Here is a 13,519-nt window from a genome sequence, read left to right on the forward strand (position 1 = left end):
GAATATCTGTATTTGTGTTTTTCTCTTTGAAATGTTTATCTGCATAAGCTATCTGCGCCTTATTTAACACAGTAATGACTGTGGTGTATGGGTGGCAACCTGGATGACAAACTACAGGAAAACGTCACTACAAGAAAAGAGAGCTATTTTAACACCTTTTTTTAACAATCATAATTAAATGTAAAAATTAATATATATATTTAACAAATATTACAAATGTAAAATTATCATATTTGTTTTGATATTTAATTTGACCGTAAAGAATTATTTCTCATTTTTGATGGTCTTTATTTTTAGCTTAGTACATTCCTCTTCTTCTTTTGTCGATGACCCTGCTCTTCTTTTTCTCTTCCGTCAAATTTGGGATCAGCGTGCTCTTCTTCTTTCTTTGGCTCAGGCTCTCAGTTTTGGAAGTCCACTACTCATTCTTCATATTCAAAATCTCAATTTACTCTTCAGTTTCAAGATCTCATCTCATTCTTCAGCTCCAAAATCAACCTGGTCTTGTTAGGTATTTCTTTTTCCTCTCTCAAAATTTGTTATTCTTTCATAAATCTGATTTAATTTTCGTTTTGATGCTTCAGATTTGAAAATTTTTTTATTCAAGCTTCTTATTACTAATACGTATTAAGGTAAGTTCAGATTCTCAGATCTATTCCCTAATTTATATTTTCTGATTTGGCTTCTTATTGAGCTGTTCTATAATTCGTACTTTTTATTTGTTCATCATATCTAATTGCTCTTGAATTTGTTCCTCATATCTGATTTGTGTAAATTGATATGTAATTTTGGTAAAGTTTTTGCTCTTTTTTATTTGATTTTTCTATTTTTTCATTCATAATAAAAAAATGAGAGAAAGATAACTGTTACTTGGTGATGCAATGCTATTGTTTGTTCTGTTTCAGAGTTCTATTCATTTTATATTTTATCTAATTTGACTTCTAGCCCTTCGTTTTTTGTCTTTCTAATTTTTGCACACCATGTGTTTGTTCCTTTTCCTAAACCACAGGTTCATATCAAATAGGAGTATCTAGCTTTACTTTGAGAGTTTAAATTTCTATAATATATTAGTTTGCATTAGTGATATTGCTTATTTGCATAGTTGCTTAATGTAGGTCAATCAATTTTATCAATGGCTTCCAAATTGCTATTAAAGAAACAAAGTCAACCAGTTGAGGCAAGTATTTTTTTATTATTGAAACTTACTCTTTGTTAAACTTAAAGAATTTTTAGCATATTCATGATCACATTTGTTCCCTCAGCTGCAATTTATGTGATATAATAAGAGTATACGATCACAATGTCACTGCAATATAATGTAAAATATTAGGATTAGAATATTTTTCATGACTTGTTTAAGTAGTGTTCTATAACAAATAGGCTTCTACTTGTGCTTCTGTTACGCATTCTCTCTTTTCTGCTCTGCCTCTTTGCCTCTGTTATTTTTTGTGATCAAATTTGTTGTTGTTGTTGCTGCAGTTAATCAGAGAAATTTTGCTATTTAAAAAAAAACAGTAGTATACTTCTTCCTTTAATGGAGAAGGTTATGTTAATTAGTAATTAACTCATCTTCAGTTAATAAGCACAGTCGTGTTTTCTTTTCTTTCTTTAGTGTTCTTTTCTAGAAAATAGGAACTGATTAATTAATTTAAAGTATCCCTCTAACTGTATTCAAAAGAAAAATTGTCTTAGAAATACAACAAGTTTCTAATTCACTAGGTGGATCCTATTGATTAAGTGAGACTAAAGCTACGTTTGCATGTCTGATAATAAAGCTAGAGTTACACGTTGATTTTGTAGCTTTGTTCGAAAGAAAATGAGTGTGATTAAAAGCTATGGAAGGTAATATTCATTTTTATTTTTATGTTCATTTTAAGAGAAAAAAGATAAGAATAGATATATTTTGGTCCTTTAGGAAAAATAAAAAACAAAAGAAATTAAAGACAGTGACTATAATGTTGTTTAATTTAGCTCTAGAAACTAACCGACCATATCCCCTAAAACCAACAAAAACCAAGGACTATATTCATGTTACATCCGACCACTCATCATTTGATCATTTTTTTTCTGAATTTGTTGTTAACCGGTCTAATAATTTAATTAAGAGTTATGGCTTAATTTCATTGAAATGTTTAGGAACTCACTAGTAATTTTTAATTTTGCCAAATTTTTTCACCACTAAGTCGTTCACTTGTATAATAGAATAGCTTTCATTTCAATATTATTTAATCCTTCATTTAATTTATAGGAAAGATCTTGATCTATTAATTTCCCTCATTGTCAAATCAATCTCTCTTTCTTTCTCTGTTAACTAGTAATATTATATTAGCATTTTCTTTTAAAAAAAATTAGATGACTAATATATTCTTTCTTTCTCTGTTAACTAACCCTTTACTTTCTCTGTATCTATTTTTCCTTTTATATTTTTGTTCATTATATGTGCTCCTTAATTTTCTGTTTTGTATATGGTAAGCAGTGGTTGCGTTATATGTTTGGTATGGACTATGTGACATGCATTCTTTGGATTTTATTATAGCTACACTTGTGTTTTAACTTTTTTTTTTCTATTGAGGCTTGTGGTTTCTGGTGCTTATTTTTAATATTTTTTTTAGGTATGTTAAGCTTGTCATATATTCAATGGACAAGGATTGGATGCAAATTAAGAATAGAGCCCTTTTACAATATAGGAGAGGTGTCAAGGAGTTCTTAGCTTTTGCCTTTAGTCATACAAAGGATGATAAGATATATTGTCCGTGTTTTAAATGCAATAATTACCTTAGAAAATCTCATGAATAAGTAGAATTTGATCTTCTAAGTCATGGCATAGTGAGAAATTATACAATTTGGTACCACCATGGAGAATCGCTACAAGATGAGTCACCCTATTCAAGTTCATTTGATAGTGAGGATGATTATATGGATAAAGATGACATGGAAAACATGTTAAAGGATCATTTTGGAGTTTGGGATATAGAAAAGGATATTGAAGAACCTAATGAAGAGCATATAGAAGAGGAGATAGGAGAACCTTATGAAGAGCATGTAGAAGAACCTAATGAAGATGCAGCAAAGTTTTACAAACTTTTGGATGATTCCGAGAAAGAACTATATCCAGGATGTATGAAATTTTCAAAGCTCTCATTTTTGATGAGATTATTCCATATTAAATGTCTTGGTGGATGGAGTAATAAATCATTTTCTATGTTACTTGAGTTATTGATTGATTCCTTTCCAAAAGGGGTACAACTACCGGCATCTTACTATGAAGCTAGGAAGATTATTTGAGATCTTGGCTTGAATTATGAGAAAATAGATGCTTGTATTAATGATTGTATGCTATTTTGGAAAGATCATGATAAGAAAGAAACTTGTGATCATTGTGGTGCTTCAAGGTGGAAGTTTGAGGAGAAAGATGGAAAGAGAAAAAAATTCCTATAAAAGTTCTCCGTTACTTTCGAATAACTCCAAGGCTTAAAAGGTTATATATGTCAACGAAGACATCATTTGATATGAGATGGCATGATGCAAAGCGAATTGATGATGGGTATTTACGTCATCCAGCTGACTCAGAAGCACGGAAATCATTTGATGAGTTACATAAGTCCTTTTTTGATGAACCTAGAAATGTAAGGCTTGGATTAGCAAGTGATGGGTTTAACCCCTTTGGAAATATGAGTACTACATTTAGTGTTTGGCCTGTGGTACTTATACCATATAACTTGCCACCTTGGAAATGCATGAAGGATCCTTATCTAATGTTATCATTGCTTATACCAGGTTCAAAATCTCCAGGAAAGGCAATAGATACATATCTAAGGCCTTTAATTGAAGAATTAAAAGAATTATGGAATGTAGGAGTTGATACCTTTGATGCATATGAAAAAAAAATTTTAAAATGCGTGCAGCTATATTATAGACAGTAAATGACTTTCCAGCATATGGAGATCTATCTGGATGGAATACGAGAGGGGCACTTCGTTGCCCCACTTGTAATGTTGAGACTCAATCTAAGTTTCTTACTAATGGAAAGAAATTTTGCTTCTTAGGTCATCGACGCTTCTTGCCAATTAAACATAGATGGCGACATGAAAAAGAATTGTTTGATGGCATAAAAGAACTTAGGCGTCTTCCCAAGCAACTCTCTGGTGATGATATTTTTCAACAAGTTTTTAACTTAGAAGGCTTAGTAGTTAGTAATCATAAAGATATTAAAAAAAAGGAAGAGAAGTACAGTAGGAAAAGAAATGGGAAGTTCCAATCCATGGTTGAAAAAAAGCATCTTCTTTGAATTGCCATATTGAAGGACTTTATTGTTGCGTCATAATTTAGATGTAATGCACATAGAGAAGAATATATGTGACAATGTTCTTGGGACATTGATGGATATTCCAGGAAAAACAAAAGACAATTTAAATTCTCGTTTGGATATGAAAGAGTTAGGCATAAAGAAAGATTTGTATCCTATTAGAGAGGGAGAAAAGGTGTTGTCATTACCTGATGCCATTTATAAATTGAATAATAAAGAAAGGAGGAGTTTGTGTGAATTTTTACAAAATGTCAAAGTACCAGATGGATATTCTTCAAATATTAGGAGATGTATTAACCTAAAAGAGAAAAAGATTTATGGCTTAAAGACTCATGATTGTCATGTTCTTCTAGAGTGCTTCCTTCCGCTTATTTTACGGGGTCTTTTTTCATCACATGATGTGCGTAGTGCATTAATAGGACTTTGCAGTTTATTCAAGGAGTTGTGCTCAAAAGTTCTAACAGTGAAAACTCTTGAAAAGATTGAAGAACAAATCATTATCACACTTTTCAAGTTGGAAATGATATTTCCGCCTTCATTTTTTGATGTCATGATCCATTTACCTATCCATTTGGCAAGTGAGGCGAAGATTGCAGGACCGGTCCATTATCGATGGATGTACCCTATTGAGAGGTAAATATTATTTTATCATGTAATATTTTAGATAAAATGTTCAATAAATTCCTTTACTTATATATTGTCCCTTTTTGAACAAAGGTATTTACGTAGCTTAAAAGCTTATGTACGTCGAGCTCATCCAGAAGGTTCAATTGCTGAAGGATATCTTGCAAATGAATGCTTATTATTTTGCTCAAGATACTTTAATGGTATTGAAACAAAACATAATCGAGTTGGAAGAAATTGGGATGGTGCAATAACTCATGGTTATAAAGTTAAAACAAAGGATAAAGTACTACCGATTTTCAAGCAAACTGGAAGACCCACAAGAAATTGTAAAGTGACAAGAAGATTGAGTCTAGAAGAAATAAAGCAATCTCATCTTTATATTTTGAAGAACTGTGATCAAGTTACTCCTTTCATATGGTAAGCATAGTTGTATTTAGATAATATTTAGCTTTTATTTTAGAAGTATTGCTTGAAACTTATTGGCCTTTATAAATGCAGCAAACATAAAGAAATATTAGAAAAAGAGAACCCAAGAAATGTTCAAAAACGACATGATCAAGAATTTTCAGATTGGTTTGAAAGTCATGTAAGTCCTAAATATGGATGAAATATTAAATACTACTTTTTAATGAGGTTACATACTACTTTTTAAAGTCATGTAAGACTTTTTTTAACTATATCTTTTCTTTTTCAAATCAGGTTACATCTTTGTACAAAAAAAAAGATGAACAAGTAACCCATCAACTTTTATGTTTAGCAAGAGGTCCAGCAAGAGAAGCCATATGCTATAAAGGATACAAAGCAAACGGTTTTATCTTCCACAAAAAAGATTGTGAGAATCATAGAAAAACTCAAAGTAGTGGAGTTATGGTAAAGCTAAATTGTAGAAAGGAGTATTATGGAGTCATTGAGGATATTGTGGAGTTATCATATATGAATGATAACAAAGTTGTAATGTTCAAATGCTTATGGTGGGATGTGGACAATTATGGTAGAGGAGTGAAAGTAGATGAATATGGTGTCACCCTGGTAAATAAAGGTCGCACTTTGAAGACAAAAGAAGTATTTGTTATGGCATGTCAATTTGAGCAAGTATTCTATGTTGAAGATATTTGTAACTCCAATTGGCAATGTGTTGTAAAAGTAACACCACGTGACTATTTTAGCATGCCTTTAGAAGAGGAGGAGGAGGAGGAGGAAGTGGCTGAGGATATGTTTGATGAATAAATAGAGTAATAGATAGATTTTCTTTTTTTACTTGAAACCTTTTCTAATAGAAATTAATTGCAATTATGTTTTTAGGATTTTTCTATTTAATATTTTTATTGAAATCCTTTTGATGTGCTCTTGTTGGTTTTAATAATGAATATGATTTGTTTATTTAGCCAAAGACCTCAAAGATTATTAATAGTGTTGCTGCTAGAAGAAATAAAGGGATTCAGAGTCTTGTATCTAGAAGAAATTTAGCTCCATCAAGTCATTTACAACAAGCTGATTTTCTTTCTAATAATGATGGAGTGCATGAAAAAAAAAGCAAGTTCATCAAGTCACACACAAGTTAGAAGGACATTTGACTCCCTTTCTAATGATGATGGAGTGCATGGAAAAAAAGCAAATTCATCAAGTCACTCACAACTTAGAAGGCAAATTGACTCCCTTTCTAATGATGATGGAGTCCATGGAAAAAAAGAAAGTTCATCAAGTCACTCACAAGTTAGAAGGACATTTGACTCTCTTTCTAATAATGATAGAGTGCATGGAAAAAAAGCAAGTTCATCAAGTCACTCACAACTTAGAAGGCAATTTGACTCCCTTTCTAATGACGATGAAGTGGATGAAGAAGAATTCGAATCTGGTATATTCTTTAGCATTCTTTAATTTCATTAGTCTCTTTTGGATATTTATTATGAGGTGGATTTAGTTTTCTGACATAAAAATATTAATTGCATGACTAATTTTATTTGTATATCTTCTTTGTGACATTAATGCCATACCATAAACTTTGAAGCTAGTGACTACAATTAGAAAAACATTAGTGCTATACCATATAGATTTAAAGGGTGATGGGGTGTGAGAAGAGAAGAGAAGAGAAGAGAAGGGCAGTAATTAAAAACTGAAGGAGGGGGCAGGGGCATGGGTCAGGGTGGGTGCGTGCAATGCAGTGCAGGGTGTAACAAAGACAAGCCATTTATTATTCTTCCCCTACTAAATTATAAGTTGCAGAGGTGAGTGTTATATACTAGTATATTATTATATATCTGGCTAGCTAGGAACCCTGCTTATGCCATCTAGTCTATGTATAATGTATGCTTCTTTTGTCCTTTTCCAATGCTAGTTATTTTTTTGTCCTCTAAATTAAAATCTACTGTTTTCTTTGTATTTTCTCCACTTGTTGTCTAAATAAATTCCTTGTATTGAACAATGCATAGAATAGAATTTAACATGTTGTGCCAACTTGGACTTAATGTCTGATTTATCAAAGACTAATATATGTCTGAAAAAATATCTTGCTCCTATTATCTCACTGATTTAAACAGATTTTGTTGCACCGAAAAAAAAAGCGAGAGGACCTACACGCAATCTTGAGTTAGCAAAGTTATCAGCTGGAAAAAGACTTGACATAAACTGGAGAATGAATAGGCCAGTTGGTCCAAATGCAAAGTTGTTCAAATCAAGATGTACTGTTCTAGTTCGTGATGTGAAGAATGCACCACTAAAGGTTAAAGAATGGGCTTATATCAAAATAGAGAACAAAATAAAGATGTTTGACCTAGTTTTGGTAATATTCATGTTCTCCTTATTATGTTTTCACATGCTTTTTTTATTTTTATGTCTATAAACTCAAACTAATAGTATATGTTATGTTCTTTTAAGACATACTTTAAAGTTGAAGGTCGAAAGCATTTAGTATAGGCTCAAATGAATTCTTCTTATCGGAGTTATCGACATCTACTAAAGAAAAAGGTATTTTGAACCTTATGATAACCCTGAAATTGCTCGAGCCAATATACCATTGGAAATGGAAAAAGAGGATTGGGATTACCTTGTGAATCTTTGGATTGATGAAGGCTGGCAGGTTTGTACTTCACATGACATAATAATTGTTAATTGACTTAGATTTAACTAGCCTCTTTTATCACATGTTATGACATATTTTGTTAATTATTAGAAAATAAGTCAACAAAACAAGATGAGTCGAGCTGCAAATAGCATTACCCATACCACTGGTGCTAAGGGAGCCCAACAAAGTGCTGAAGAGGCAGTATCTAAATTTTACTAATTTATAGACTTAATTTGAAGATATATATTAGTTGCTATATTTATAAGATATGTTATTTGTGGCTACAGTTTGAGCAAACAGGACAAGAAATTGACCATCTTCATCTTTGGGAGCTTACGCATACCCGTGCTAATGGACAAGCTTGCAATGAAGAAACTCAAGAAAAACTTGTAAGATATGTTATCACATGTTGTGAGTTTTGTTTATTACTTTGATAACTTCTCAAAATTATTTCTTCCTTCTTTGATAACTTGTGTAATTGTTTAAATAAGTTCTACAAAAGATAGAATCATTAACAAAGTAGTTGTGCTTTGTCGAAAGTACTAATATATTAGGAGCTGTTTCTGCTTCAGATTTTGTTGTGGAAGTCTTGAAAAGTTGTGTTTGTTTTGTCCTTAGTTTATGTATGTTAAATTTTCTGCTTGTTAAAGAAGCCTCTAAATTTTCTGCTTGTTTGATTTTGTTAAAGATATGTTAAATTTTCTGCCTGTTCTGCCTGGCATTTAATGTTGCTAATTGGTTTCTTTGTGGTGAATAGTTCAATTCTTTAACACTCTTCCAATAAAAAAATCATTGTTAGTTTGTAATTGTAGTAAGATGGTAAAGTGTGATGCAATATTTTTTATCATTAGAGTGCTATCAGCTGAACAGGTACATGTGGATCTTTTGATGCTTGATTGACATTAGAAATTGTCCATAGTTTTATTTTGCATAAGAATTCTTATTACATTTGTGTATTTATGTAATGTTGTTGGCTATCCACAGAAGCTGGTTATTGATTATTAAAGCTCTTGAGCAATGCATATCATCATTGCTTATGAAGTGATTATGTATAACTTGTGGGCTGTGGTGTAATTGGGTGACAGTGGTATCCAAAATACAACCTGCAGAGTTTCATTTGCATAATAAATGTGAATTTTCTATAAGTATATGTAGGGGTGTTCATGGTTCAGTTTTTTCATAAACTGAACTGAAACTGCACTAAACCATTTTAAATGGTTTAGAAACTGAACCAAACTACTTTGTCAAATAAAAAATTGGTTTTAAACCAGTTTACAATACAATGCACCAGTTTAAACCAGTTCATAAAAATAAAACCAGTTTTAATAAAAAAACCAGTTTAAACTGGTTTATAGGCTAAAACTAGTTCTAACTTTTAACATATATAAAATTAGTTTTTACACTTTCTCTCTCCCCCTCTCTCTCTTTCCTCTCCCCCCTCTCTCTCCCTCTCTCCCTCTCTCCCCCTCTCTCTCTCTCCCCTTACTCTCTCTCCCTTCTTTCCCTCTCTCTCTCTCTCTCTCCTTCCCTTCTCCCTCCCTTTCTCTCTCTCTCTCTCCCTCCTCTCTCTATCTCCCTTTCTCTCCTTCCCCTCTTCCTCTCTCTCTCTCTTCTTCTCTCGCTCTCTCTTCCTCCTTTCTCTCTCTCTCCTCTCTCTTTTCCTTTTCTCTCTCTCTCTCTCTCTCTCTCTCTCCCCTTCCATCTCTTTGTCTTTTTCTCTCTCTCCCCCTCCTCTCTCCCTCTCTCTCTTTCTTTTCTCCCTCTCTATCCCTTCTCTCATTCTCTCTCTCCCCTATCCCTCTTTCTCTCTCTCTCTCTCCCTCTTCTCCTTTTCTCTCCCCCTCATCTCTCTCTTTCTCTCCCTCTCTCTCTCTTAAAATATATAAAATTAGATTTTACATTCTCTTTCTTACCCTCTCTCTCTACTTCTCCCCATCGCTCTCTCTCCTCTCTCTCTTTCTCTCTCTCTTCTCTCCCTTTTTCTCTTTTCTTCCCCTTTTCCTCTCTTTCTCCTCTTCTCTCCCCCTCTCTCCCTCCTTTCTCTCTCATTCTCTCCCTTTCTCTCTCTCTCTTTCCCCTCTCACTCTTCCTCTTCTCTCTCTCTCCCCTTCTTTCTTCCCTTCTCCTTTCTTTGTCTTCCTTTCTCTCTCTCTCTCTCTCTCTCTCTCTCTCTCTCTCTCTCTCCCCCTCTCTCTTTTTATCTTCCTCTTTGTTCCCTTCCTCTCTCTCTCTCCACTGCCCCTCTTTCTCCCCCTCCCCTTTCTTTCTCTCTCATTTTTCTCCCTCTATCCCTTTTTCTCTCTCCCCTATCCCTCTTTCTCTCTATCTTTCTCTCCCTCTCTCTCCTTCCCTCTTTCCCTCCTCTCTCTCTCTCCCTCTCTCTTTCTCTCTATCTCTCTCACTTTCTTTTCCTCTCTCTTCCTCTCTCTTTCTTGCGCTCTTTCTCCCCCTCCCTTCTCTCTCTTTCTCTCTCTCTCTCCTCCTCTCCTCTCTCTCTTTTTTCTATCTCACCTTCTTCCCTCTTTTTTCCTCTTTTTTCTCTCCCTCATTCTCTTTCTTATTTTGAAAAAAAGAGGGAGAGAGAGAGAGAAGAAGGATATAGAGTGAGAGAAGGTTGAGAAAGAAAGAGAAAAGAGAGAAAGGAAGGGAAGAACGAGAAGAAAGAGAGAGAGGAGGGAGAAGAAAGAGAGAGAAGAGGAGAGAAAAAGAAGGGAATGGGAGAGAAAGAAAGAGAAAAAGGGAAAAAAGAGAGAGAGAAAGAGGAAGATAGAAGGGAGGGAGAGAGAAAGAGGAGGGACAGGAGAGAGAAAAACAAAAGGGGAGAGAGAGAGAGAGAGAGAGAGAGAGAAGGGGGGAAGGGAGGGAGAGCAATGGAGAGGGGAGAAAAAGGAAAGAGAGGGAGAGAGAGGGAGAGGAAATGGAGAGAGAGAGAGAGGAGGGGAAGAAAGAGGAGAAGGAGAGAGATAGAAAGGAAGAAAGAGGGGAGAGAGAGAGAGAGGAGGGAGAGGAGAGAGAGAAAGAAAAGGGGAAGTGAGAAAAAGGAGGGAGAGAGAGGAAGAGAGAAGGAATGAGAGAGAGAGAGGGAGAAAGAGAGAGAGAGACGAAGAGAGATGGGATGATGAGAGAGAAAGAAAGGGGAAGAGAGAGGGAAATGAGGGAGAGAGAGAGAGAGGAGAGGGAGAAAGAGGAGGAGAGAGAGAGAGAGGAAGAGAGAGAGAGGGGAGGGGAGGAGGAGAGAGAGAAGGAGGGAGACAAAGAGGAGGGAAAGAGAGAGAGAGACGAAGAGAGATGAGAGGGGAAGAGAGAGAAAGAAAGGGGAAGAGAGAGGGAAAGGAGGGAGAGAGAGGAGAGGGAGAAAGAGGAGAGAGAGAGAGAGAGAGAGAGAAGGGGGATAGAGAGAGAGGGGAGGGGAGGAGGAGAGAGAGAATAAGGGAGACAAAGAGAAGGGAGAGAGAGAGAGAGAGGAGGGGAGAAAGAGGAGAGAGAGGAAGGGGAGAGAGAGAGAAAGAGTATGTAAAAACTAATTTTAAAGTTTAAATAAAACCAGTTTTTATTTGGTTTAAAACTAAATTGAACCATAAAAACTGGTTTAAAATAAACTGATTTTCATAAAAACTATGGTTTCAGTTCAGTTTTTTATTTAAAAAAACTGGTTTATTTAAAACAATTTCAGTTCAGTTTCAATTTAGTTCAGTGAAACCAGTTTTTTTGCACACCCCTAAGTATATGTGATTTATCTGAAATTATCCTATGTATGATATTTAGGTAGTAGTTTGAAGTATGGAAAAGTTTTTGGTCATAGTTAGGATTCAAAGGCACTTTAAAATACTAAATTCTTATGGTATTGTGCATTTTAAATTCTTTTTTGTCCCTCCTTTCCCATCAGTGAAGGTTTATATATATATATATATATATATAGAGAGAGAGAGAGAGAGAGAATAAAAAATGCATATTTTTGTTTGTTTTGAATAAGATTTTAGCATTCTACATCCATTTACCTGTACTAATTGTTGTATTTGGAAACACAAGTCGATTTTGATGGTACGACTAATATTTTGTTGTGTTCTAACATCTCAATTATCTCATTTAGGTTGCTTGTAAAATACTAAATTATATGCCACTGGTTAGACAAACAATATGATTTATGACACAGTTAATAAAACAAGAGACAAGTACGAAGGTAATCAGGTAGAACATATAACAATTTTATTTCTTAACCGAAATTTAAGGACAATTTTATTACATTTAAGTGTGGTCTTGGTATTATCATGGTTCTCACACAAAATTATCCTCTGGTTCTCACTACTCAGTCAAAAGTAATTTTAATGCTGAAATGTTCTGGTGAATGTCGATATTTATATTTATGTTTTAAAAGCATTTTATATTTATGTTTACATATATTTTTATTGATTTTATTAGGTTGATTTGATCCCTTTTAAGATTTACTTAAGGAATTATCATCTCAAGTAAATGAAGGAACATTAGAGATGAATGTAGAAGTATTTGGACCTGAACGACATGGACGAGTTTGTAGTTATGGGGCTGGCGTGACACCTACACAGTTATGGGGTCCTAGATCATTTATATTTTTTGATCTCCAAACAAAACTTCAATGTGCAGAAAAAAATATGAAGACTCTAAAATAGAGGTGGAAGATTTAAAGAGAAAGATAGATCATATGGCAGGAATACTTAAGCAACTATTGGATAGAAGGTTGCCTATAATTCAAAGTGATAACAATCCTACTTCACTTGATTAATGCTCAAGACTTTGATGAGTTTATGTGTGATTCATATAGCACTATACAAAAAAGAACATTAATATGATATTATGATATGGAGTATTGATTTTGGTACTTGGTATTAATTGTTGTTGATATACTTGTCAAATGCTAAATAAGGAATATTATAATTGTACTAGTTTTGAATCATGATCAATGATCAAAATTGCAAAGTTCTTGTTTGATTTTATACAATGATTATGTATGATAAAGTGAAAGCATATTCATGTCATAGTGGTAGAATTTTTGTTTTGTCTATTGTTATAGTAATTTTTATTTTAAAAAAAATAATAGGTGAAACCTTAACTTTTATAATAATGAATGTCAAAAAAAATATGATTGAGTTTTTTTTATGGTAAAAAATTGTCAAAAAATATCCATGATATAGTATATTTCACGGTTAATAATTGTAAGAAATTGTTGTTGAGAATTTTTTATGGTCAATAAGTGTCAAAATTATAATATTTTTTACGGTTAATAAGTATCACAAAAAATATATTCTCAAATTTTTCTAACATTATTTTTGTCGGCCAATATTTATCAAAATAAGATTAAGCTTTTTTGACAATTACTTATATGTTAAAAATACTATTTTTGACAAAACTTTTATTAATATATTTTTATAATTAAAATAGTTTCAAAACTTGTTTTTTTGATGATTTTTAATTCTTTTTTGACACATATAACCTTCAAAAATAATCTATATTGTTGTAGTGTGTATAGTTATACAATAAATGTAATTTTC

At 33.2% G+C, this 13,519-nt stretch overlaps 1 protein-coding gene across 1 annotated transcript; it reads left to right on the forward strand.

Annotated features, from left to right (window-relative positions):
* The first annotated feature begins 226 nt into the window (after positions 1–226).
* LOC107622839 (uncharacterized) lies at positions 227–13,006 on the forward strand. Its single transcript, XM_088506750.1, has 11 exons — positions 227–511; positions 585–632; positions 1,116–1,177; positions 2,613–4,939; positions 5,024–5,350; positions 5,432–5,519; positions 5,633–6,788; positions 7,471–8,009; positions 8,103–8,195; positions 8,282–8,383; positions 12,435–13,006. Exons 4-7 carry the CDS (start codon positions 4,335–4,337, stop codon positions 6,158–6,160), a joined length of 1,548 nt encoding a protein of 515 aa, XP_088362876.1. The 5' UTR covers positions 227–511; positions 585–632; positions 1,116–1,177; positions 2,613–4,334; the 3' UTR covers positions 6,161–6,788; positions 7,471–8,009; positions 8,103–8,195; positions 8,282–8,383; positions 12,435–13,006.
* Positions 13,007–13,519: the final 513 nt, after the last annotated feature.

The sequence above is a fragment of the Arachis ipaensis genome, chromosome B10 (assembly GCF_059453495.1).
Source record: "Arachis ipaensis isolate K30076 ecotype BB chromosome B10, ASM5945349v1, whole genome shotgun sequence".
NCBI lineage: Eukaryota > Viridiplantae > Streptophyta > Magnoliopsida > Fabales > Fabaceae > Arachis > Arachis ipaensis.